This window comes from Trachypithecus francoisi, unplaced genomic scaffold (genome assembly GCF_009764315.1).
Source record: "Trachypithecus francoisi isolate TF-2019V2 unplaced genomic scaffold, Tfra_2.0 Lachesis_group10, whole genome shotgun sequence".
NCBI classification, from domain to species: domain Eukaryota; kingdom Metazoa; phylum Chordata; class Mammalia; order Primates; family Cercopithecidae; genus Trachypithecus; species Trachypithecus francoisi.
This window is the reverse complement of record NW_022681455.1, coordinates 69,115,534-69,142,591: the sequence shown is the minus strand read 5'-3', so window position 1 is coordinate 69,142,591 and position 27,058 is coordinate 69,115,534. Positions and strand designations below refer to the sequence as shown.

Below are 27,058 nucleotides of genomic sequence, written 5' to 3'. Positions count from 1 at the left end.
CAGAGAAAAAACAAATCATCACTTTGGTATTTAAAGAGTTGAGTCTTTGAGAGTAATGTTTTTTAAGCTGTTAAGAATCAACCATCCCACAGACATCATCACCTTATAATACAGCCAGCTTCAAATTCAGTTGGCACTGTACCATTCAAGCCAACATCCTGTCCCATCCAAGCCAATTCCCACCTTTTAGAAGTCTTTCTATAAAAGCATATTTATTTACCAACATATCATTTAGTATGATGTCTTAAACATCAATGGATAGTTATGAAAAACTAGTTGAAAAATTGTAACTTTGTCAATTTAGTGCCTTGTTATTACTTTGATATAAAAATTATTTTGTATATGTGATACTTAAAAGGTAGGTATGTTCAGCTTTCATATTTTGAAAGAATAAGAAAATAGGAAGGTGCTATTTTTCAGAGTAATGCTAACATTTATTGTAGAATAATCTTAACTTATAAAACCTGACACTTTCTTTCTGAAAATATAGATTAACTAGAAACATAGCAAGTTCATTTTAGTTGCTATAGTCATCAACCAATCGTCCCTACTACAAAAAATAATGATGAAAATTTATGGGAAATCCCAAAGGAATTAAATTTGCAGGATTCAATTCAGTTGGCTTAGCAGCAGCAAAGTGTTAAATATTATCAAGAGAGCTATCTAAATTCAATCCTCTGCCACCAAATAGTAAAACAAAGATAAAAGTAGTTTAAACAGGCTATGGGAAATTTTACAGTATTGCTATATATTTAGGCTTCAAGGAGGGATTTTAATGAAGTAAAAAATATAGTCATAATTTTGCCAATGAGAGTATGTACTTGACAACATCATTTTCTTTTATCAACTATTATATACGCCCATTACAAAGTCATTCTTTATGACAGCAATTTTCTTTACAAGTAAACACAAAATCTTCCAAGTTATTATTAGACATGATTTAGGCTGAGGATGAAGTTTTAAAATAAAATATTGCTGATATGGAAAATATGACAATAGTTTTGCTGGACTTAACAAAGGAAATATTTATAAATTAGCTATTCTTAGGACTTCATATCACATACTCCTTTATTTTAATCACAGCTCTTCACCAATTTAACAGATCAAGTAGAATTTATTATTATTATATTGATCAAGATGAAGATTACCTTTAGAAAAGTTTTATTCACCCTTATCTCTCTTCTCTTTCCACCCATACCAACACACACACATGTAAATTATGATTTCTCTTCCAAAAAATAAAAGAGATCAGAGGAATAGGGAAAGAACTGGCAATGAAATATTTCATTTAATAGTCAGTTATTCTCTTTAACATGGCTAAGACAAAATGTGGCTTCAGTTTCCCTTGGCTAGAAAGGCCATTCATTGAACTCCTTCAATAGGCTAAAATGGTTTTAAAGAAATTATGACAGAGTACTTAGAAATAAAGTGATAGATATATGTATTCTAACCAAAGTGAAGAAAATAATTGAAGGTGATTATATTTTACAGGTCTTTCCACTCTATTTTTAGTCTGAGTCTACAAAACCCACCTGTATTCTCATTACACTATAATCATAACAAGCACAAATAACCTACCATTATGGGAAGTGCTGTCAACGGGGTAGTGAGTTTGGCCAGCCCTACAGGAGAGCAGTTTAAATTCCATCACCAAATCTGCCTAAATGCCAGCATTATTTACTTACACGTTTACTCTTTAAAAGGAACTTAAAATTACCCACGTTTCGACTGTGGACTCATCCAAAGTAATAATATTGATAAAATTGGCATTATAATAATATCCCCTAAAATTATCCCACATACAATCAGTGGTACAGGCAAAAATAAATAGCAAAAATAGATTACCCTATATAATTTTTCAACTCTATTTCTTTCTCATAGAAAAAATTGATGAGCATATACTAGCATAAGTTTAAAAACACAGATTAATGTTCAATTTAATGTCATGCTTGCTAATTAGGCACTGCATTGTATCATATAAGCTATACAATTTTTGAACAAAGGCAGCTCAGTTGATATATTGAACCTGAAATACTCATTGTCTCAGTCTCATATTTGTAGATTAATGAGCTGTGAGGAAGTTGTAATTTACACCAAATGAAGGTGTATAGTATGTATACCAAGGAAAGGCTGACTGAAGATCCTACTTGGAGCCTATCTTCCCAGGCACAAACAGCCTCTGTGGTTTCTACAGCTGATAAGAGTTAAAAGTGACCTTTTACTCTCCTAACAAGTTATTCATATGCACAGGAGAGAAGAAAAAGGCAAAATGTGGTTCAATATGACAACTCTGCTACTTGTGTTCTATAGAAAAATAATTATACTTTGGCCTCTTTACTTGCATTTGATCCATTCCCTCTACTAAGTGCTTTCCGTTCTTCCACAATAAAGTTTCAAATCACCTGCCTTTGCATGTTGAAAAAGGTAGAGCCCATTAGAATTTATTGTTTCTGAAAGTAGTTGGAATAATCATCAAAACTCAGAGTTAAGCAGATAAATGAGCTTGCTGTGATATAAATTATATTAAAATTTCACTGTCATCATGAACTCAAACTATCCAGACTTCATCTATTGATATCAAACTCTGTAATAATCTTAAATGTTCATTTTTTTTCATGAGAACTGGAAATGAGCTCTTCTTAGTATATAATTTCTTTGTGAAATATAGTTATTCACAACACTAGGTGCAACATTCACTTAATAAAGTTCACAACAATACAAGAACAAATATTAGAAAAGAAAGTACGGATTCTAACCACTTTGTCCTCCTTTGGGAAAGCATCCAAGGAAGCAGAGTAGAGAAAGAAGAAAAAGAAGAGAAAAACAAAATTGAGCCATGTATTAATAAATTGGCTTTAAGAAAACAATTATGTGTTTCTTCAAAGTACTAAAGCACAACAATTTTGAAAAGTAAACGTTTACTCTCCCTAAAAATTAGTCATTGTTCAATCCTTCATTGAAAATGCCCATATTAATGGTCCTGCTATACGTTAGATATGAGTTAGGCAGAATAATTTCCTAAAATTTTAGAACTTGGATTAGTAAATCTAGATTTAAAATATTCTTCATAAAGAAGGTTAATTCACTACCACATGTAGTCTACCTATTATTGAAAAATATTTTATTAAAATGCATAAAATTGTATGAATAATTTTGTCAAATTATTGTTAAAATATTGAGAGTCATAACTTGGAAAAATCTAAGAATGATAAATGTTTATAATAAACAAAAATGGGAAGAGAAATATGCTAACCATTTTGACTATAAACTATTCCACCGGCAATATTTATTTGTGCTACACATTTCAACATTTATGTTATAGAAAAAAACAACTTTATACAATGTTTTTGTCTTGCGTTCCAACTGAAATATCTTAAGATGTGTGCTTTCTTTTATTTTGTTCCTTTAAATATTTTTTCGAAGATTGGTTGGGTTTAGTAAAGATGAACTACACTAGGCCTGAGTGTCCTCTCCAAAGCGTAAGTACCTCCTAGCTCAATTTTCTTTAAACACCCTCTCCTTTTTAAGACCCGATGACTTTAATATATCAATCATTAACTGTGTTGCTATTGACTTGTCTCAACTTATAATGGGAAGTTAAAAGCATTTAAGAGTTGTGGGTGCTTAGCCAGCACTAGCACTCAGCTGATCTGCACCTCATTGTTCACTGCCAGCATCTTTTCAGACTGAACAGTGTCCTTACCACATGGGTTTTTAAATATTCTGATGTTGCCTCCAAGTTTTACCTGAAAGAATGTATTTCAAAATAGTGTATTAAAGAGCACTATAGAAGGGGAAGTTAACAAATAGATCTTACATACTTTCTATGTGCCAGATACAATCTTACTACCTAAGCTTATTTTAGACAGCCTGTAAGGTGGCATATGAGGATGGCTTATAACAAATCACTATTAGGAGAGGAAAATAAAACTTATGCAGTCATAAGAATGGGACCCTAAAGAAAGATTAAATATACATATCATAAAGATCTAGAGTTTAATTATTTTTATTAAAATTTCATAACAACCATACAAGGTAAATATTACTATCTACTTTTCATAGTAAAGAAATTGTTCAGAGAAGTTCATTATCTTCCTAAAGCCACAGAGATAGTAACAGTCTCATCTTAAAGTATAAGATATATCGATCAGCCAGGCACAATGGCTCACACCTGTAATCCCAGCCCTTTGGGGGGCCGAGACAGGCGCATCACCTGAGGTCAGGAGTTCGAAACCAGCCTGGTCAACATGGTGAAACTCTGTGTCTACTAAAAATACAAAAATTAGCCAGGTGTGGTGGCAGGCATCTGTAATCCCAGCTACTCGGGAGGCTGAGGTGGGAGAATCACTTGAATCCGGGAGGTGGAGTTTACAGTGAGCCGAGTACCACTGTACTCCAGCCTGGGTGACAGAGCAAGACTCTGTCTCAAGGGGAAAAATATATATATAGATAGATATAGATATAGATAGATAGATAGATAGATAGATAGATAGATAGATAGATCATACTCAGTGTCTTAAGTCCACTGGAATAAATTTTAGAATATCTGACTTATAACTCAACCAGACTACTAAAGAATATAATGTTTATTGGGAGGTTTGTTTTAACTTTAACTGTAATGTGCAAATTAGAGAAATATCAAGAGGGCTTAAAGATTTCATGTTATTTTTAAACATGACCTTGTATTATATTATAATCTATTAATAATTAGATAATATGACAAATTCTTTACAGAAACACTGGGAATTCATTAGCTACATACTTGTAACTGTTCTACATTAAGCTGCAGATCTCTATTAAGGAAAACTCAGATTTCCCTATAAATAATTACACTGTACTATTTTAGAGAATATGATAAAGTATACCATTAAAATATATTCTAAACTAAATATTTATTAGAATTATTCTAGTATTTCATAAATAATAATATTGGTTCCTACCATATTAGCATCTTAATGCTTCAAAAAGTACATTTATTTAAAGTACTGGTATAAGAGGAGTAGCTCTTTTTTAAGCCAAATAAGGAAACATCATCAGGTGAGAATATATCTTATAGAGAAGAAAACGAGAAGTGCAAATCTCAATAGTCTTTAAATATCTAAATAATTTCCATGAGATAAGCTTGATGCTATATTTCTTTAACATGTCAGTAAATCTGAATTTACTCTCATAGACGCTAATCATTGCTTAATATATGACATCCAGTTATTTTGCATTTTACGTGCATTCAATCTGAACACTAATGTTACAGAAATCAAAAGTAATTAACTTTTTAAAAAGAATTGGTTATAACTTTCAAGAGTTTTATAATTCATGATAACATTAAATCCACATTAACTTCATTTTTCAAAAACTAAATGCATTCTCACAGGTAATCTGTTGGTTTTGAATTGGAATCATTTGTTAAGAAACACAGACAAAGTAAGTTCTTTTTAGGAATTATTTTCATCAGTATTCCACTACCTTATTAAGGACATGAACAAAATGAGGGAGGTTCATTTTAATGTGTATGTTTATGCACATGTCTGCTTTCTAAGATGCATGTGTTCTCATGTTTGGAAGGCACAATAGTTTTTATCCACATTCACAACGCCCCTTATGTTCATGGAATACTCACGTTGTTTGACCGTAGAGACACGCGGCCTCCGCAGCGTGCACAGAACTTAGTGCGACAATAGGAGCAGAGATGACCGCACCCATCAGCAAACTTTGTTTTATGACAGATTCCACAAGTTGGAGCATCGTCTTTGTGCTCGCCCTGGTAACGCCGTGCTTCTTCCCCTATTTTTCTCACTTGTTCCTTATAGCTTTCAAACTGTTGATGCAATCTCCTAGGCAAAAGAGAAAATGGTAGCAAACTAAGTAAATGGTGGAAGACAAAACCAGAACAAACAAAACAAGGAATTTTTCCTAACAAAAAGGAAGCATAGCTATTTGAACTAAAGCAAAACATACAAAGCTATTTTCCCCACTAACCTTACCTCCAAAGGTAGGATATATATTAGCATGATTCCGTAATCCCAGTTTTGCTCATTAGCACTGAACTATGTGTATGTAGAATCTACATAAGCACTGTTTATCTCCAGCAGTGAAATTTGTGTATCTATTCCCTGCCTCTGTTTCTTTCAGATTTTTCAAAATATTTCAACTGAGAGCTCAACACTTTACAACTACAGGCATGTGTGCATATAACTGAAACAAAAATTACACAAAATATTTAGCCTAAATACATATGATGTACTCCAATATTTTCTATCCTATTCTAACTTTAATACTGAATATAATTCAAAAATAAGTTTGTCTCAGTGAATTGATTCCATGACGCAGTATTTGAACATGATGCATACTTTGAAAAATATTGTTTTAGACTATGTTGCTGGGCAATCTATCTTCTACAAAATAGATTTCTTTGCCCCCATTCCTGGAGGCTACTTACCTATTTGGCATCAAGTATCTAATTTAATACATTACACAGAATGTTAGCTTTTGCATCATATTTGAGTTCCTAGTTCTTCCAGTTCACACTAAAAGTTCTAAATCTTACCTTGTAGACATGCAGATTTTTACATAGTCCAATTTTTCATTATTTTAACCAGGTAATATGTATGAAGCTTCCTAGCAACCACTTCTGATTAACTACTATCTGTGGGGACAGCTAAAGTTGTCTAGGGAAACTCCCCATTGGAATGTTCACATTTAATGTGATTAAAGTCTCCTCCCATCACCATCAGTTCAAATTCTAATCTTAAATCTCTATAAATAGAACTGTTTGCTGTTCTGAATAGAACACAAGAACATCCAGTGAATCCCCCAGTGGAAGGATGTCTTGGTTTTGAAATTGAGAACTGAGAGTTGTCCTGAGCCTAGCCAATAGTTATTGGCTATTTCGCCAAAAGAGGGACTCCTGCTCAAATTCATCTGGGTATCTGAGCTAGTTTTCCGGATTTGAGTATTCCCTAGAACACAGAGCACACAGATGCTTTTGTTAATTCAGGCAGTTAGTCTGATGTTCTCAATCTAAGATAACTATGAGGAACTGATACTCCCTGGAAATGGAATCAAATAAGTTAGGTCCAGGTACTGCAGTGTTTGAGGTATTGAGACTTCATTATATTTTCTTTTTAACCTTAATAATTCTTAAGCAGAACTTCTGTGATTACTTTAAACATTCTCAAATCTCTTTGCAGCTTTGCCAGCTGACACCTTTTCTATTTAATTCCAATAATTAAAGCAAACATACAAGCACCAGCACATAACAGTGTAGTTTAGGATCTGAAATATTTCCCAATTTAAAGGCCAGCTAATTTCACTCTATAAAGGAATATATGTGTTATTTCATTTAATGAATGCAAGAATACCTGGTCAATTTACTGAAGAGTTATTTGATATGTTGATGTTTTTATATTTTAAGTATAAAAACTAGGGTCAAGTTAGTAGAAAACAAGTGTGGGCATTTGTTATTTCAAAAGTTATCATGCAAAATTGCACTGACAATCTTACTTCTTCCACTAAAGAAAATAGTTTTAAGGAAGGGCCGGACGCAGTGGCTTATGTCTGTAATCCCAGCACTTTGGGAGGCTGAGGCGGGCGGATCACGAGGTCAGGAGATTGAGACCATCCTGACTAACATGGTGAAACCCCATCTCTACTAAAAATACAAAATTTAGCTGGGCGTGGTGGCGGGCGCCTGTAGTCCCAGCTACTCTCGGGAGGCTGAGGCAGGAGAATGGCGTGAACCTGGGAGGTTGAGCTTGCAGTGAGCCGAGATCGTGCCACTGCGCTCCAGCCTGGGCGACAGAGCAAGACTCCATCAAAAAAATTTAAAAAAATTAAAATAATAATAATAATAATAATAATAATAACTAAGGAATGGGAGCAAGGAAATATTTCTAACCAAGGAAACTCTAAGCATAGACGGAGTACATAAATAAATATTTATTGTGAGAACTACCAAATCAAATCTATTTAAGTAAATATAAATGAGAAGGCGAAAACTAGGCTAAGGAAAGTTTCCCTATAAACTTATTCTGAAATATAGAACATGATGGAGTACGGGTGTTGGCAAACTTTTCGGAAAAAAAGGCAGATTGTAAATATTTTAGACTTTGAGGGTCACGTAGTTTCTTTTGCAACTGCTCATTTCTGCTGTAGCAGGAAAGTAGCCACAGATAGTATGTAAATGAATGAATGTAAATATGCTCCAGTGAAACTTTATTTACAAAAATAGATAGTAGTCCAGGTTTTGCCCATAGAGCAGTTTGTCAATTCCAGATTAGTATGTGCTTTATGCTAAGATATAATGGCTTGAAAACCAAAGCCTCTGTGTGTTTTTAAATTCAAACATAAAGGAATTTTATATGACCCAATCAAAAGGGAACTTGTTTCAGGAAATCTTTGTACAATGTATACATGCAGGGCACTGACCACTGAGAGAAAACCTTACGCTATTACAATCTCATAGCATTTCATCTGGGTCACTTATAGACCATTTAATATTTTTACTATGTTTTATTGCTATTTCTGTACTTAACACCTCTCTTCTATCAAACAGTACACAATATTAGAAATCCACAGTTTAGCAAACAGTTCAGACATATAGTTCCTTAGTAGCAGCCAGTACACACTCATATTTGCTGAATGAAAAATGTATACATATACGTATTATTTTTCTTAGTCTGTTTTGAGGAAAAAAAACATACAATTTACAAACAAGTTCATATTGAGGACAAAATATCCTAATACACCCTACTTCACAAAACATTGAAAATTCTGGGTGTAATATTTTAAAATATAACTTTTAATGTACATTTGAGCTGGAGAGAAAGAACGCAAAATTCTCAAAGGACAAAAATGAAAGAGAAGTAGTAATTCAGAAAAGTAACATATCTCTGAAGCAGATGCCTACAAACGTGTACTGAGGTTTTGTGACCAAGAACTTCAGTTTTAACTCTTGTACAAGTGATTGAAAATAAAATTTTAGTTAGGTATTCACCAAAAATAATTGAAATAGAATGCATGTTATCTAAACCAGTAGCGGACAAAATATGGAATGAGAAAAAAGTCAACCCAAAGAAGATAAGAATTAAAATAAATAAATACATAAACATAAACAAAGCAGAACAATTAATTATGACAGTATGAGATGGTAAAAAAAAATCTAACACATGAGGAATCACAAGTGTTATACATTACAAGAAGCATCATCAAAAGACAAAGATCATCACATTAGATTTTAAAAATCCAACTAAATGAAGTTCTGAAGCGATATACCCAAAACATAAAGGCACAGAATGTTTGAAATAAAAGGATAGAAAAAAGAGATCCCAGGGAATTATTAAGAAAAACAAACAGAAAAGCAAACAAACAAAAACTGGTATAGAACTTAAATTTAAAAGCATTACTACAGAGTGTAAACTTCTATTAAAAAGTATTCATTTTATTTTTTACATGACAATTATAAGCTTAATTGCATATAACATATGTTTATCTATACAGTAGATTAAACTCACTTGTTAATCTTGAGTTCTCTGTGTGTGTGTATATGTATATAGTATACATACACATGCTTTTATATATATATACACACACACACACATATATATATATATATGCTTAACACATATCTAAACTTTTCCCAACTCTAGGCTTCAAAAGTACTAAAATCGTTTTATTTCTTTTTTTTTTTTTTTTTTTTTTTTTTTTTTTTTTTTTGAGACGGAGTCTCGCTCTGCCGCCCAGGCTGGAGTGCAGTGGCGGGTCTCAGCTCACTGCAAGCTCCGCCTCCTGGGTTTACGCCATTCTCCTGCCTCAGCCTCCCAAGCAGCTGGGACTACAGGCGCCCGCCATGTCGCCCGGCTAGTTTTTTGTATTTTTTAGTAGAGACGGGGTTTCACCATGTTAGCCAGGATGGTCTCGATCTCCTGACCTCGTGATCCGCCCGTCTCGGCCTCCCAAAGTGCTGGGATTACAGGCTTGAGCCACCGCGCCCGGCCTTAAAATCGTTTTATTTCTTAAGCTGGTGGAGGAGGAGTTACATGATGTAGGTTTTACTTTTTGTTTATACCTTACATATATGTTTTATAATACTGTTTTGTATGTATGGACAATTTAATATTAGAAAGAAAAAGATTCATTTCTAGCTTATCGAATAGCATTGAATAACAAATCAGGGCTACATAGAATTGAAGGTCTCCTGGCTGTGACAGGTGGGTAGGCAGCAACTGTTCCTTTTCTAGTTGGTCATGGCAAATAAGCTGGTTGGATGAGACTTCTCCACTAAGGTATGACAGTGAGATCTCTAGCTTCTCACTTTCTCCATGGGGGATCTTGGAGTAGGTCCTAAGGAAGACAGCCACCAGGGGACAGTGTTCTTCTCCCAGAGGGACATACCTAAGTGACCTGGGGCAGCTTTTCACCAAGTGCTTCCTCCCAAAGCTCATGAGGCCATTCACACAGTCATCACTCCAAACTCTACGAGGAATCACATCCTTCTGAATGCTGGTCCTTGGTGAACTTTACCCATCTATGCCTTCCTCTCATGTGCTTTAGAAATTTAGAAATTCCTTTTTCATTTCAGCAGCACTCCTTGTTTAAACTACTGGTATAGACATCCCAGTAGGGAGTATAATGAGAGAAGAAAGAGCTTGCTTTTTCTCAGCCTATAACTCTCTTAATATTCAAATATTTTTTCTTTCTGGGTTTTTTCCTTTACTTACAGATAAGATTCCCTTATTCTGCTCCGGAAGAAAAAGCCCAACTTAGGTCCCCGTCAACTTCTCCAACTTATTTCCTGGGATGCTCCTTATTTTACCTGCAGACACTATGGAAGGAAGGAAGGAAGCAAAGAAAGAAGGAAGGAAGGGAGGAAGGAAGGGAGGGAGGAAGGGAGGGAGGAAGGGAGGGAGGGAGGGAATTCCTCACTCCCACGTCCTTAAAATCTACCTACTCCATAACCTGCACTACTCTATTAAATTGTTCTCTTAAAATACAACCTTAATGCCCTTTTCTCAATTCATATTCCCCTTACGTTACGCTGATATCTCATGCTGTCAAGATGCTGTCCTCATAATAAAATATGCCTTTGGAAGCAAGATACTGGTAGTGAAACCATAAACAGCATATTTATTTTTTGTATCTGATGTTTTAATGCTTTAATCTATATCAAATTTGTGACAGTGTTCTATTATGAATAATAAATGGAAATACATATTTTATTATATGGTCTTACAGTAAATGTGGGACTGCAAATGTAAAAGCTTTTTGTGAAATTTATTTGTACACTTCAATTTTAGAGTTAACAATATATTCTTATTGCCTAGTGAGGTTGACAAAATATATAATCGCAAATCACAGATTTAAATTATCCATATGGAAAATGGAGAGTATTATAAAATACACAATGCTATCAAAAGAAAAGCAGTGATATTGAAACTTTCTCCCAGGATATGATTTTTTTCATTGTTTTACTATATAATAATTGTTGCATTATTTTAATAATTGTACATTCAATTCAAGAAACTCTAAAATTCAATTTATAAACAAGTTGTTTGGGTGATTAATAGTATATATTTTGAAAGAAACAAAGATGAATGCCTAAAAAACTAAATACCATTCTGTAAATGTCTCAAAAGCTAAATATCATGCAATCAATGAAAAATAAATAATTTAAACTAGCAATTATTGATGACATTTGTACAAATTAATAAATATTTGTTGAACAAGTAAATGGTAATAGTGGAATGTAGAGAAATCTTTCTAATTAGCGCAGCAATTCACATTTTTCTGTTTTGAATTTTTTCTTCTCCCATTCCCAAAGAAATGAGAATCTAGAGAAACTTCTATCTTTCTTCCTGGCTTTCTTTTATGAGGTCTAGGCAAATAGAACTGGATTTTTCCAGAGGAGGAAAGGATGGAAGCTATCATTTTAAAGTTTTAAAACTCCAAGTGGCAGGTTCTGAGAGCAGGTGAGGGCTTTCTCTGAGATAAAAGCAGGGCAGAGACCAGGATAGTTTGCATGCAGTACTCCCAAATGGAGGATTGCTTTAGGATGTGTATACAATGGCGGAAGGGCATGGGTGCTGAAAACAATAAGCATGGCCTCTGTATCCCTTGTCACCCTTGGCACAGAAAACAGATCAGTACCATCCATCATGTGTTCCCTTCGTCAGCCTTAGCACATGGGCACCACCAAGGCCTTATGAAGTTAGTAGCATGGATATTAAAGGCAGGAGAGTTGTTCTGAGAATGACGGCCTGATTAAGAAACTCCAAAAAACATGGGGTTGTCCAAGAGGGAGCCCTAATAATGTCTGAAATTCAATGTTTTTCTAGTCTAGTAGGTTGGAGGCTTGCTTATACACATTTTGACATCACACTATACTGTTGAACATAAATTCACATGAATAATCGATTTAGAAAGTAAGTTATACATAAATATAAATTAGCAGTTTATGACAGCATGTACCAGTGTCAAAGAAGGACAGTAAGTCATATAGTTGTACAGTTAAAAAACTCTTTCTTGTCCCGACAACACAACTGTCCCCCTTTTAGTGAAACTGCCTTTTTGATTTCACTCCATAATAGAGGAGCTGTAAAATTTCATAAAATTTCAAGGGTCACTATTTTTTTTTAATGATGGTTGCAAATAGTGGCTTCTTGTGTCAGAGTTGAGTAGAAAATAACAAACAGCACAGTCTTTTTTGACCAAAATGTTAAATAATGGGGTTTTCTGCTACAAAACAGTTGGAAGAGGGATGGTTGTGGTGTCTTGGATTGGTCTCTTGGAATGCCCTTCAAAACAAGATCACAAGCTAGCTACTCAAAGTTCCACCATCAGGCCAAGCACAGTGGCACATGCCTGTAATTCCAGCACTTTGAGAGGCCAAGGAGGGAGAATCACTTGAGCCTAGGAATTTGAGAAATGCTTGGACAACAAAGCTAGACCCAATCTCTATTTAAAAAATTTAAAAATATATTAGGCAGGCATGGTGGTGCATGTCTGTAGACCCAGCTACTTAGGAGGCTGACGTGGGAGGATTGTTTCAGCCTCAGAGGTCGAGGCTACAGTGAGCCATGATCATGCCATTGCACTCCAGCCTGGGTGACAGGGTGAGACCCTGTCGAATACAAAAAACAAAACAAAACAAAAATACCAAAGCTGCTCAATCAGAAAGCTGCAGAAATCAGAAAGCCACTGTCCAAATGGCTGGTGCTACTGTCCTACCACCTCTGCTAAGGTATTCTGATCTAGAAGCCACCACCAGGGCCACATCAGGAGATCCCAGGAATATCATGCCCAGTATGTTGTTACGGCTCTGCATCTAATTCAGTTTCCATTCAAATCTCATGCAAGCACATTCGACTGATGGAACCTAAATTACATCAGGGATTCTACCTGCAGGAGAGTCTATGTAATTCAGTTTCAGATTTCTAGTTTTTTCATAAGACTTCCTAAAATGATTTTGAAATATATATTGTGAGGGTCAGTCTTCCACTTCAGCTACAAACCTCTAATCTATGTCAAATTGCTTAATGCCTTTCACTGTACCATGGGTGAACAATATCTAAGATCTCCCTTTCCCATTCATTTTCCATTTTATCTCTCTCCCCTCACTCTCCTTCCCTCCTTTCCTTCTGCCCCCCTCACCTCTCCTTCCCTCTCTTTTCTCCCCTCTCCCTCCCTCTGTTTTTCTTCATCATACACTAAGTACACATTACTATGGAAAGCATTTCGCCACCACTGGGAAATTTTAAAAAATAGATTCAGTTCCCCAAGCAAATAACTTATATGAGGGGTCTTCAAAAAGTTCATAGAAAATGAGTATTACTAAAAAGCTATGTATAGATTCCAAAAGTTTCTTGTACCAAAATGAACTTGTACTAACTTGTTATAACATGTCTGAAAAGTATCTATTAATAGTTCAAGGCACTAAGAAGGATAAAACATAAGTTTGAAAAGAGCTCCTATGAGAGCAACACGAATTCCTCTAAAATTGAAGCAAGAACAAACATGAAATTTCAAGTGACTGGGCACGGTGGCTCACGTCTGTAATCCCAGCACTTTGGGAGGCCGAGGCAGGTGGATCACCCGAGGTCAGGAGTTCGAGACCAGCCTGGAGCCTGGCCAACATGGTGAAACACCATCTCTACTAAAAATTACAAAAAATCAGCCGGGTATGGTGGCAGGTGCCTGTAGTCCCAGCGACTCAGAAGGCTGAGGCAGGAGAATCACTTGAACCTGGGAGGCAAAGGTTGCAGTGAGCCAAGATAGTGCCATTTCACTCCAGCCTGGGGGACAAGAGTGAGGCTCCATCTCAAAAAAAAAATAAAATAAAATAAAACAAAATAAAATAAAATAAATAAAAATTAATTCAAGTGAAGTTTGGGCAGAAGAATGGTGAAATCACTGATGCTTTATGAGAAATTTATGGGACAATGTTCCAAATAAATCATCAGTTTACAAATGGATAACTCATTTTTAGAAGGAATGAGATGATGCTGAAGATGAAGCCTGCAGTAGCAGACCACAGACATCAATTTGTGAGGAAAAAAATCATTTTGTTCATACCCTAATTGAAGGGTACTGGCAATTAACAGCAGAAATAGTAGCCAGCACCATCAGCACCATAGACATCTCAACTGGTTCAGCTTACACATTTTTGACTGGAAAATTAAAGTTGACCAAACTTTCCATTTGATGGGTGCCAAAACCATTGCACCCAGATCAGCTGCAGAGAAGAGCAGAGCTTTCAATGGAAATTTTAAAACAGGATAAATATGCTAAAGCATTTATTTGAAGAATTCTAACAGTAGATGAAACATGGCTTTACCAGTATGATCCTGAAAACAAAGCACAATCAAAAGAATGGCCTTCAACAGGTGGAAGTGGTCCAGTCAAAGTAAAAGCAGACCAGTCAAAAGCAAATGTCATAGCAACAGTTTCTTGGGATGCTCAAGCCATTTTGCTTGCTCACTTTCTGGGGGGCCAAGGAATGATGACATCTGCTTATTATGACAGTGTTTTGATAAAGTTAGCCAATCTTTAGTAGAAAAAGTCCCAGGGAAGGGCCATCTGAGAGTCCTTCTCCACCATGACAATGTTCTTGCTCATTCCTCTCATCAAACAAGGGCAATTCTGCCAGAGTTTTGATAGGCAATCATTAGGCATCTACCTTACAGTCCTAAATTGAATTCTTCTAATTTCCTTCTGTTTCCTAATCTTAAAATGTCTGTGAAGGGCACTCATTTTTCTTCAGTTAATGTTGTAAAAAAGACTGCATTGGCATGGTAAAATCCCCAGGACTCTCAGTTCTTTAAGGATAAACTAAATGGCTGGTATCAAGGTTTATAAAAGTGTCTTGAACTTCATAGATCTAATGTTGAGAAAAAAAGTTTGTAATTTTTAAATTTTTAATCCCATTTTTTTTCTGCAAACTTTGTGGATATATGTACGCGTGTCTGTCTAGTTCATTTTATGTGGTTAAAAAGCTGCAGGGACAGTAAATCAATGTAAAACTTGGACTGAGATACAAGGTACATATACAATCTAACAAACAAAAAACCTCCTTCTTTCCGTAGTGATTTAATGAACAGCACAAATCTATCCCCTGTGAATGAAGGCCCTCATTATTCTTAGCTCGGATTATTTCATTAGCTTTCTAACTAGGCTTCCTGCCGATGGATTCCGTCATTCTAGTGCATCTTTCATACTGCCTGAATGATCTTCCTAATAAACGGAACCAATCATGTCAATCTACTGATTAAATATCATCTCTGAGGTAGTTCAATTTCTCATCCTGTGGTACAAGGCCCCCACTTTCTTATCTATTAGGATCTCTCACATACATTTTCTCATACATCTTACACTACAATAAAATTAAACTTTCTAGCTATTTGTCAAACACAGTAGAATCTTCCAAACGTCAATTCAACAAACATATTTTGAGGTCTGTTGCACAACCCACACTCCTTAAAGCTCCGGGAGTACAAAGAAAGTAGCATAAGAAGGACTTGAGTTTCAATTATTTTATTACCTGATATTATTATTATAAATACAAGTTGTTTACAGGTGTCAGGCATATGCATAGTATCCTGCAAAAGGAAGCAATTGCAATTGCAAACGTATGTAACTCAGATGAAATCGCTTTTACAGCAGTGTATTTTTCCTTCAGCTTTGAACTTCCTTTCATAGCTTGAACCCTTACCAAGTATCATCAAAACTTATCAATACTTTACTAATATAAATTTACTTAGGTGAATTTTTCACTTAACACCAGCTGTAAGGATATAATATGCTATTCTAGATATGCGCATACAGGCTCTCTTTTGGAAGAACTATGTATTATTCTACCATTTGCCTTTGTTGTCTGCTTCAACTCTTTTTGTGAATCACTGCTGAAATTTAAGAAATCTAGTGGTACAAGCTTAAAACCACGGTTTTCTTCTTTGCCAGGACTTGGGGTTCATAATTATGACATCGTTTAAACACTTTTCTTAGAGTGAGACAAGATAAAGGAAGGATTCCAAAACCCAGTGTAAAATGAAAATATTTGGGAAAATACAGACACAGGAGAAACTCTGAAGATTAGAGGGTACAATTTCCTCATTTTATAAATGGGAACATTTAGGGACATTCTTTATGTGCCTTACATAAGGCTAGTAAAATGGTTGGTGATAATTAGGTCCTCTATTTCAAACTTTCCACTACACCATTCTATTTTCAGAATGCTAATTTTAATTATGGCTAAAGGAATGGAAAGTTATTGCTTTGTAAGAGGGGTTTCCTTGGTATCCTCAAACTTAATATGCATCAGAATTATCTAAAGGGCTTGTTAAAATGCAAATTTTTAGACAAACCTACAGAGCTTCTGATTCAGTAGGTTTGGGATAAATTCCAGGAAGAAGCTTTTTTAGTAGTTCTGGTGCAAATTATCCAGAGACCACCATGTGGCAGAGACTGCAAACATTAAGAATAAACTTGAAGATGAAGGCAATTTTTTCACAGATCTGTCATCTCACTTCATAAAAATAATCATCCCAATGAAATTTTAAGCATAAATTCTAAATCTGGGGCACTACCCCTCTGGAAATATGCTGAATAATTTAATATTATGGTATATACACATATTTAACCTGATCATCATCATTGTTTAAAACTTACAATTTTATGACTCAAAGAAATGTGCACATCTGTGAGTTTTAAAAAGCATCATAGTGTTTTGTACACAGGCTTAAACATAGGTTACTTCAGAGGCAATATTCTAAATACCTCAGTAATTCAGAAATTTACCCCAGATGTTATTGAGTAATTTTTGAAAATTACTACAGTTCAACAAATTATCAGTTTGTATCTTAAAAACATGTTTGGTCTTTAGTTTAAAATGAGTATACTTTTTTCTTATTGCAAATATCCAGCAGATGGCACTAAAGCTTTTTATTTTTGCGTTCAATTCTGTCATAGTTATTTAAACTACTTTTTAAAACATCTTACGTGTTTAAAAAAAATTAGTACAATCAGCAGGAGATCTGAGTTACTAGGAAAATGTGTTTTCAGAGGTGGCTGAAAAAGAACAAAAGAAAAATTTATAAAATGTTGCAACTTCTGCTCTTTTGTGGAGGACTATCATTCTACATAACCTTTTAAAATATTATATATTAAGGGTTTTTGTATATTTTTCTATTGTTGGTAGTTTTTACGGTCCTCCATTAGCATTGTTAAAAATGAAGTTCATCCAATCAGCATCCCACAGTGTTCTGAAAGCACTGAGAGATGACACTTACGAAAAATAAGAGCATAACTGATGATTAGCTATTTGTGTTGTATAGTCTATTACTTCAGTCAAGCATTTATTTTTAATTCCATTTTCAATTTACCATAGGAGGCCACTCCTGAGTAAGCATTAAATGAAGACATCTGAGGACATGGAGGCCCACTAGCATAGATTTAAGTTTTCTGCTGCACTCCATCTCCCAATAAATACTTTCACTGTGTTCCTGAATGCTGTGAGGTGCTGCATGTGTGGGAGGTTCATATGCTAGGTCCTAGAAACACTGTTTCTAGATATTATGGAACAATATTACTGCTTTCTAATATTAGAGATATATCAGAGGTCTGAAACTGAAAACCTGGTTCAAGAAAGGGTCATTTTAATATTTTGGCAAACAAGTTATCTCATTCACAGTACAACTCAAGAGAAGAAAATCAAGTAAAATTATGAGAAATCATAAAGTAGGATATGAATTAGGAATATAATTTTTAAAAGGAATGAAGGTAAGTTTTAAGGAAATAATCTTAATAGGTAATATTGGGATTATCTATATAACAGTATGTAATCAACTGATATTAAATAGGTCTAATCATACTCCATGCAAACTTTTCCAGAATGTGTCACATGATCATGCCAACCTACCTAATGCATAAAGAGCAAATGCCATGTGTTGGCAATTTAGAAGACAGTGGTGTCTGCACATATGAGCAAACCAAAGTGTTAGGTAACCAATTCATGCTTGCATCTTCTGTAATGCACAACACACTGTAAACATTGCCTTTGCTGTATTGTTGACTATCTTCACCAGAATTGCTTTGTTATGTTACTACAAGGAGGGAAAAAACCAACCCAATGACATTATACAACGGGACACTTTTTGGAAGGAATTAAATATAATAGTTCAGGCATAAGTGTGAGCCTGGCATGGTCAGGATCAAATCTAGTTCTACTTCCTAGCTTCATGACCATGAAGAAGTTATTTAAACTCTGTTCCTCAGTCTCCTCATTTATGAACTGGTGATAATAATAGCAACTTTATAAGATTGTTGGGAGGGTTAATTGAGATAATCAATGTAAAGTGCTTAGCACCGTGTCTAGCTTGTGGTAAAAGCTCAATAAATATTAGCTATTATTATTATACGTAGACATAGATAATACATGAGGGAAACAGAGTACTTTGCTTTTAAGTTTCTGAGTACACTTAGCTGATAACTTTGGGAGGCAGTGATGACTGGCAGGATTTCCTGGCAGATGGGGATTAGTATGAGTGGCTTGGATGATCTATCAATAGACCACTAGTGAGGGGAAAAAAGGTCATCTTGTAAGATGGAAGTCAGAGTGAAAAATGAACCCACAAGTAAAATCTGTTTTGTGGAAACTCCAGAAGATACAACCACTGGTGGAACACGTGTAATTTTGTCTGAAAATTTTTTTGGCATTTTTATGGTCATTGCTGATTCACAACAAACAAAAAAAAAAAAGAAAGGAGATTCTAAAAATCTGATATTTATAAAAAGAATATTATCATTAGTATTATCACTGCACTGAAAAATGTAAATTGCCTGAATCACAAATATTTCCAATGTTCTGAAATACTTGGTGAATGAATGATATACAGAAAAATTTTAATGTGAAAGACTTGTTTTCCTTTTCATGTTTAATGTCTGATAAATTTACAAACATCAAATGTATCCTTCCTATTAGTGAGCTAACCACATTTTGTTGCCTTTTCTTCTTTTAGATGATAAACTATGTTCAGGCATGTGTTAGTTAAGGGAGAGGGGCTTTCAATGTTACTTTGACAAAGTATTACCTTACATTTTTAATATTTGATCAGAATAATTCCTTTAAAACCTCAATGGTCCTATAAAGCTCTTCAAGCTGCTTTGTTTCTCAGAAATCACAGAGCCACAAGGGAATAAATGAGAAGTGCAATGTCGCCTAATTTCCAGAACATCTAATGACTTCATCTTCTTGGATAAATTCTTCTGTTGATAAAGTTTGTGCTCACCCATCTGGTTACCAGGGTCTCTATGTGGCCACCTGTGACATTTCTGTCTTGTCTGTTCAGAGGTTCTGAACACCCACTTATCCCTAGTGACGGGATAATGAAGATATACTGCTCTTACTCTGAGTGTAGAGGGAAAGTATATGACTTGCTTCTTGACCCCAAGAAGTGAGTGCACAAGCATATTTCTTGGTTTTAGATTTAATCTCCATGTGTGCCAATACTTGAGAAAAAAACAGAGCCCAGTGGTTCTAGGGCCAAATTTCCTGGGTTCAAAACTCTCCTGGGCTCTCCCTCTTATTAGCTTCTGACCTGGCAAGTTATTTAACATGCAAAGACTCCACCTCTTCCTCTGTAAAATGAGTATAATAATGTCCACCTACTGTGGGGTTGTTGTGAGGATTAAAATGGCTAATATGTATGTGCAAAGTACTTAGGGAGGTGGAGACAATAGTAAGTACTCAGTAAAATATTAGCTACTTTATAATGTATAGAGAAAATAGTGAACAAAAATCAGATAAAACTTCTATTATGGTCCTGTGAAGTGTAACATTATTCAATGGATTGAAATACATAAATAGGATCTAGAATTATGACATAAAATATATAGATTGAGTCCAAATTCTTGAAAGCATTGCCATCAAATATTCTATTTGTAAAGCTGAAGTTGAATAGCTTAGTAATAAAAAGTTTATTCCAAAAAGACTTCCTCTTTTTCACTTTTAAATGCAGAGGAATACAAGCTTCCTGAATTTTACTTGCACAGTGTACTGAATTAGCCAACCATTATTAGGTACAGTATTTTCTAATGCATTCTGGAGTGCATTTCAAGGTAAGTGACAAGATGTAATTTTCTTCCCATTACATTTGCTAATGATGACATCTGTTTTCATCATTTAATTAAAATACATTGTTAATATGCATATAAAACCTAACTATCATCTAAATAATATAACAGGTGTTATAAATAACTTAAGTTCTTTTATATCCATGAGAGATCATAAAACAAATAATTCAAATATTACTGCTAATGAGAATATAAAACTCCAGAGAATATCAGAAGAATTTTTAATTCATACAAATACAGATGTACTCTATATCTGTTTCATGTAACCCAGAACCCTTACCATTGTTTAATCAACTCCAGACAACTTCTTCTACCTTCACCAACCACTGCTTGGTAATAATCAAGTCCATTTTTAAAACTTACCATTTTATGGTATGGTATATTTAGATACTAAAAAAAAATGTGTCATAATGCTTTCACTAAACACAGTGCACACAAAGCTAGGAGCAGTTATTTTACCTTTCCTAATATTGCACCATCTATGAAACACTGTGAATAATAACAAGGTACTTTGAATTTGAACCACATTTAATTCAATAGACTGTGTCAGAACCCTGGACAGAAAATCTTGCAGTTTTTGTCACTGTCATGACACAATCAAATTAAGCACAATCTAATTCCAAGTCAACAGTTCTATTGATTTTGTAGCAATCGGTCAAAATGAAAACACTTTGCTATACTTCACTTATGAGCAAGACCCTACTTTATATATTTTTGGTCATTTCTTTTGAGTATTTGAGTAATCCCCTCTGATGAATCATCTTAACCTTAAAATCTGGGTTTCATACTTTCTTATCCAATTCACTAACCCCTGCATCAGGTCCCTTAGAACAGGCAATTGGTAAACATTTAGAGTTCAATTGAACTGAAAGCTATTCAGTGGAGTAGCCCAGGAAAGAAACCCTGTGATTCTAAGGAGAAATCTACTTGTCCCTTGACTCTTTAAGTTTTACTGCCCTTTGCCCTTCTTACGGTTAAACTTAGCATATTGAAAATATTGTAGCTATTTAGAGCGAAATTCATATTATATTATCATCTGCAGACTTCGAATGCTAAGTAACATTTTGTTACTACTGATTTCCCTGCTTTTAAAGTTTAAGTAAGGCAGTTACAAAAGGCTTCACCAAAAGGTGAAATTTGAGCAAAGAACTGAAGGAGGTGAGGGAGCACATTATAGAGAGCGGGGCTTGGTGGAGGATGCAGCAAGTGTGAAAGGCCTGAAGTGGGAGCTCACCTGGTGAGGCTGAGGCAAAGCAGGTGGGCCCCTGTGGTGGGGAAGGACTGAGCAAAGGCAGAGGAGGAAGAGGGTACACAGGTTATGTGAGCTTTCTTCACCGTCATAGGGATTTGGCTTTTACTCTGGGTGAATAGGAAGCCACTGGAAGAGTCTGAGCGGAGGAATCAGATACCTGGACTTACATTTTCATGTGCTCCCTCTGGCTCCTATGTTTGTAATAGAAGACAGCAAGGAGGAAAGCTGAGACTCCAGTCAGGAGGCCTGGCAATAATCCAGTTTACAAACAATAGAAGTCTGGACCATAGCTCTGATAGTGGAGGTGGGGAGTGCTCAGATATATCTTCCTTCTACCTTGCTTTAATTCTCCCAGAGTCTGTGTAGGCAAACATATTTTGTGTTCATGACCGTTATATATTTTGTTTTGTATTTTATTTTAGTTTTGAGATGGAGTCGTGCTGTGTCACTCAGGCTGGAATGCAGTGGCATGATCTCGGCTCACTGCAATCTCTGCCACCCGGGTTCCAGCGATTCTCCTGCCTCAGCCTCCCAAGTAGCTGGGATTACAGGCACCTGCCACCATACCTGGCTAATTTCTGTATTTTTTGTTTTCTTTGTTAGTTAAGGAAGGATTTCATCATGTTGGCCAGGCTGGTCTTGAACTCCTGACCTCAAGTGATCCTCCTGCCTCAGCCTCCCAAAGTATTGGCATTACAGGAGTGAGCCACCGTGCCCAGCCCCTATTTTGTTTTTTAAAACACGATTATCAGGTTGCATTTTTCTATTTTATTTTATTGATTGATTGAATTTTGAGACAGAGTCTCTGTCATGCAGGCTGTAGTGCAGTGACACAATCACAGCTCACTGTAGCCTCAATCGCCTGGCTCAGGCAATCCCCCCATGTCAGCCTCCCAAGTAGCTGGGACTATAGGCACGCCCCACCATGCCTGGCTAATTTTTAAATGTTTTGTAGGGACAGGGTCTCACTATGTTACCCAGGCTGGTCTCCAACTTCTGGGTTCAACTGATCCTCCTGCCTTGGCCTCCCAAAATGCTGGGATTACGGGCATGACCCACCTCACCCAGCTGCATTTTTCTATTTCATACTGTGCATGTTTTCTCAGCATCAAAGACAATTATTGCCAAATCACACCAAGTGAAGGGTGTTCAACTTTCTGAGCCTGAGTGACATCAAAGAAAACTGTGTCTCATAATTGGAAGAGGATGCAGAAGTACGATAATATATTATCTCATAGAAAATCCATGTTTACTTGACACTCTATTGGCATCATGAATGAAGTACCCACCTGACAACTACTCAGCATGTAAAACCTGGCAATCACTGTAACGTGAAGGTAGACCCTGCTTGATACATCAAACAGCTTTCAAGTTCCCAGAAATTTTAGTTATTTTATATGTGCTATTAACATTGTGTAGGGAATCTGAATACACAGTAGTCTCACGTCTGGAAATCTTATGTAAGTCGTGTTCCTTCAACCCTTTTTTGTTTCTTCTTGCTTCGGTGCCAAGCCCCAGTGGTCATACCTTTTTAGTCCATGTACAAATCAAGGTAGAGGTTATATCAAATGGTTATTAAAATGCAGCTCTATGAAGGAATAAAAACAGCTCCAACTCTTAAGGGCTTTTTAAATCATCTTTTTCTGTTTGTTTTGTAGTAGATTTCACCTTTTCTTAGGAAGTTACACAAACGTGAACTGTGATGTGACGAAGTTAACTTCCTCAAATATGTTAAATGTTTAGTATGTACAGTGTTTGGGTGTGTATGTGTATCTGTGTGTATGCGTTTACAGATATATATACACATATAAATATATTTTAAAAAAACTTTGTTAGACGATCCAGGATACAGCAGACCCTCAAGGTCTTCAATTTAATATGAGTTTTCATTGTGCATTGCTATAAATTTAGATATGGAAAATAGGCATGTATAATTGGTTCCGATGCTGAGAAAATGCCCCTTTAAATAAAGGAGCATTGTTTTTGTTTGTTTGTGTTTGCTTTTGCTTCTCGTAAGTCCAGGAGAAAGCTTCTGCCTAATGGAGCAAACAGGTAGTGAACTAAAGATAGGTGTGGTATAGCAACCTGTCTCAACTCCAGATATAGGCACTAGCCTCTGCATAGTAAGCTCTGGGCATGGCTGCTGCAGCCACCACCAGTTTAGTGAGGATAGGTATCCTTGCCAATATAACAAGAAACAATTTCACAGAAAAAGGGAACTTGCAAGGAAGATAATACATGAAGTACTAGGGAATAGAACTGGAAGGAAAGAGACAGAAGTAAGGAGAGCTCAGACTAACTACAGGCAAAGAGTGAGGTAACATTTCATATTAATTACTTGCATCTAAAACCTGGTGTGTACAGTATGTCTCCTGCCTAAAAATAATTTAAATGGCCTGGCTAAGAGCACCGCTAATTTGTCACTGTGTGCATCCTGCTGCCCACCTTTCTATAGTATCGGTGTGACAAGGCATTTTAAATCCTACTATAACCACATAATCCAAACATCACCAAATGATCAGATTGCAAGCTTCATTTAGAAATGCTCTCAAGTCTAAGGATACGTGGATTATTATAGTTTTTAACAGATTGCTTTCAAAACCCAAAGATTTCTGGGTTTTGTTTTAGCTTTAAATACCATCATAGTAAACAAAAGCGTAGAGGCATGAGGCAAGGGGGGATTGTGTTATAAATTTTAGAAAATTTCACTATCATCTAAGGTGAAGCTATCCCTTTTCTTTGATTTCTGAGTTAATGAAAGTCCAGAAAAGTGTTTCATTGAATGTCCATGGTCAGCATCCTCTGAGTAAGGGCATTATTACCAGATACAAGCCAGGGTTGAAACAAAGGCTCTGCCAGTGATTTGCTGAGTGGTCATGAATAAGTGAATTAGTCCATATAAGCTTTGTTTCCCTCATCTGTAAATTGAGGGTAGTAACTGTACCTCTTAGGACTTTAGAGAATGTTGGTGTAATATCTGACACAGCTTTAATGCTTAGTAGATCTCAGTTCTCTTTCACCACTTTCAACTGTCAGAGGAGTATGATTTGCCCCTCATTCTGTTTCTACAGAAAAGGGTAGGAGAGAGGAATGGAAAGTCCAGTAAAGTAAGAAGACCTAAGTGTGAGTTGTGGTTTTGTCTCTTACATCCTGGACAACTTTGGACATAGCCCCTTAGCACTTCTGAACTGGGATTCTTTCTCTCTCTTAAGAGTGACACATTCATAAATTCAACACATAATAATTGAGCATCTACTGCATACCAGGTGATATAAACATGAACAAAACTAAGTCCTTGTTCACAGAAAACTTGTATGTAACTAAGAGAGGTAACTGTTAAATCACATTAACAAAAGAACATAGAGAAATAACAGGTAGCTTTAACAGCTAGGAAGACGAATAAAAGAGGGAAACATACAGACACGCCCCTGGCTAGGGGTAGGGCATGGCTACATAGACAGGATTGTCAGGGAAGCCTGAGAGAGGAGTGGGATCCTGAAGGATGAGAAGAAACATGCCTTCCGCCTGTGTAGGGAAGAGGATTCCAGGTAGATGGAGCAGCCAGTGCAAAGGCTGGACAGGAAAGAGCTTGGGTCAGGGCAAACAAGGCAGAGTGGAGTGGGGATTGGAGATAAGGTCAGTTACATGAAGTCACGAATGCCTTGAGAACCATGGAAGGAATTTTTTATTTTCTTCTAAGTGGAATGGGAGGCCACTAAAGGATTTTTATTGACAAATTTGTATGATGAGACAGAGAATTGAAAGAATCCCTTTATTTTTCCCAGGGAAACCAGACCATAAGCAAGGCAGTCCAGGAGAGAGTCAAGCCACATGGTTCTTTGAAAGAGTGCTTATGCTGGAGGTAGTAAGGAAAAGTCAAGCTGAGGATTTTTTTTAAGCCCTCACACCAATGTAAAATATTATTTTAGCGCAGAAAATTATTTCCCAGGATAGCATCATCCCTGGAAGTCTCTGGAGTGCACTTCATTTGTAACTACTTACTAGCTCTGTAACACTAAGCAAATTACTCTACCTCCTTTAACCCTCAGTGTTATGGACTGAATATCTGTGTTCCCCAGAATTTACATGTTAAAACCCTACCCCTCAGTGTAGGGGTCATATTTGGAGGTGGGGCCTTTGGAAGGTAATTAGGTGGAGATGAGGCCATGTGGGCGGGGCTCTCAAGGTGGGATGAGTGTCCGTATAATACTTGGAAGAGAAACCAGAACCCTCTCCCTCTCTCCACCATGTGAGAGCACAGTGTGAAGCGGGCCATCTGCAAGCCAAAAAGATGGCCCTTGACAGGGAACAAAATTAATGGGCACCTTTATCATGGACTTTAAGCCACTCAGCCGATGATATTTTGTAATGGAAGCCTAAGCTAATATACTGAGTTTCCTTGTCAGTAAAATGGGAATAATAATATTGTTTATTCCATAGCATTGTTGTGAGATCTCAATGAAATAAAACAAGTAAAGGACTTAGCACAGTGTCTGGATAAATAGCAGCCACAATTAATGTAACGTAAAATCTTCTCAAGTCATAATGATTAATAAGGTTAAATTCATAGGAATAATAATTTTAAAAGTCTTCAAGCTTGCCAGTGAATATTTACAATAAATGTAGTTCACACATGAACAAACAGGTCACATACTTGCGTATTTACTCATAGAGAATTTTTGTGTTTCTTTTTTCCCCTAGCTGGATGAACATGTTAAAGGTCTAGTCTAAAAGAATAGCCTTCATGGAAGAATTCTATAAAAACAATTCTTACTATTTAATTTAAAAAATCTTATTTAGAGCTATAAAACAGATATAGACTTGTAATGTTTGAACTTTTGTGTTATTTAGAGACACATAGAAGGGATTTCTAGTGAACTGATGAGGATTACAGGTGGGCTGGTAAACATTCTGTTTTCATCTTTCTAATCTTAAACAGAATAATAACCTTTTTAAACTTCATTAAGCACGGATGCCAGGATTAAAGCTCTTTACATGATAGTCCATGTAGAAGTGAAAAATGAAGTTTACCACGACCAGAATATGATATAAAGTAACACCTCTTCCAAATGATTATTATAGGCTTCTTCTTAAGATGATTTCTGAATAATGGAATTTATCATTAGAAGGATAACTTCCCCCTTTCCTGTCAGAAAATACTGAAAGAGGCTGGGTACAGTGGCTCAT

The 27,058-nt window shown here is 35.8% G+C and overlaps 1 protein-coding gene across 25 annotated transcripts in view; it reads right to left on the bottom strand.

The window, feature by feature from the left end:
* The window catches only part of RIMS1 (regulating synaptic membrane exocytosis 1), a 519,140-nt gene that overhangs the window by 301,966 nt on the left and 190,116 nt on the right, over positions 1 to 27,058 (bottom strand). For all 25 annotated transcript variants that reach the window (XM_033217614.1, XM_033217607.1, XM_033217624.1 and 22 more), the window contains exons 2-3: positions 5,618 to 5,831; positions 2,757 to 2,768 (exon numbers count right to left, since the gene is read on the bottom strand). In XM_033217614.1, coding sequence (XP_033073505.1) covers positions 2,757 to 2,768; positions 5,618 to 5,831 — 226 coding nt within the window. The remainder of the gene's footprint in view (positions 1 to 2,756; positions 2,769 to 5,617; positions 5,832 to 27,058) is intronic.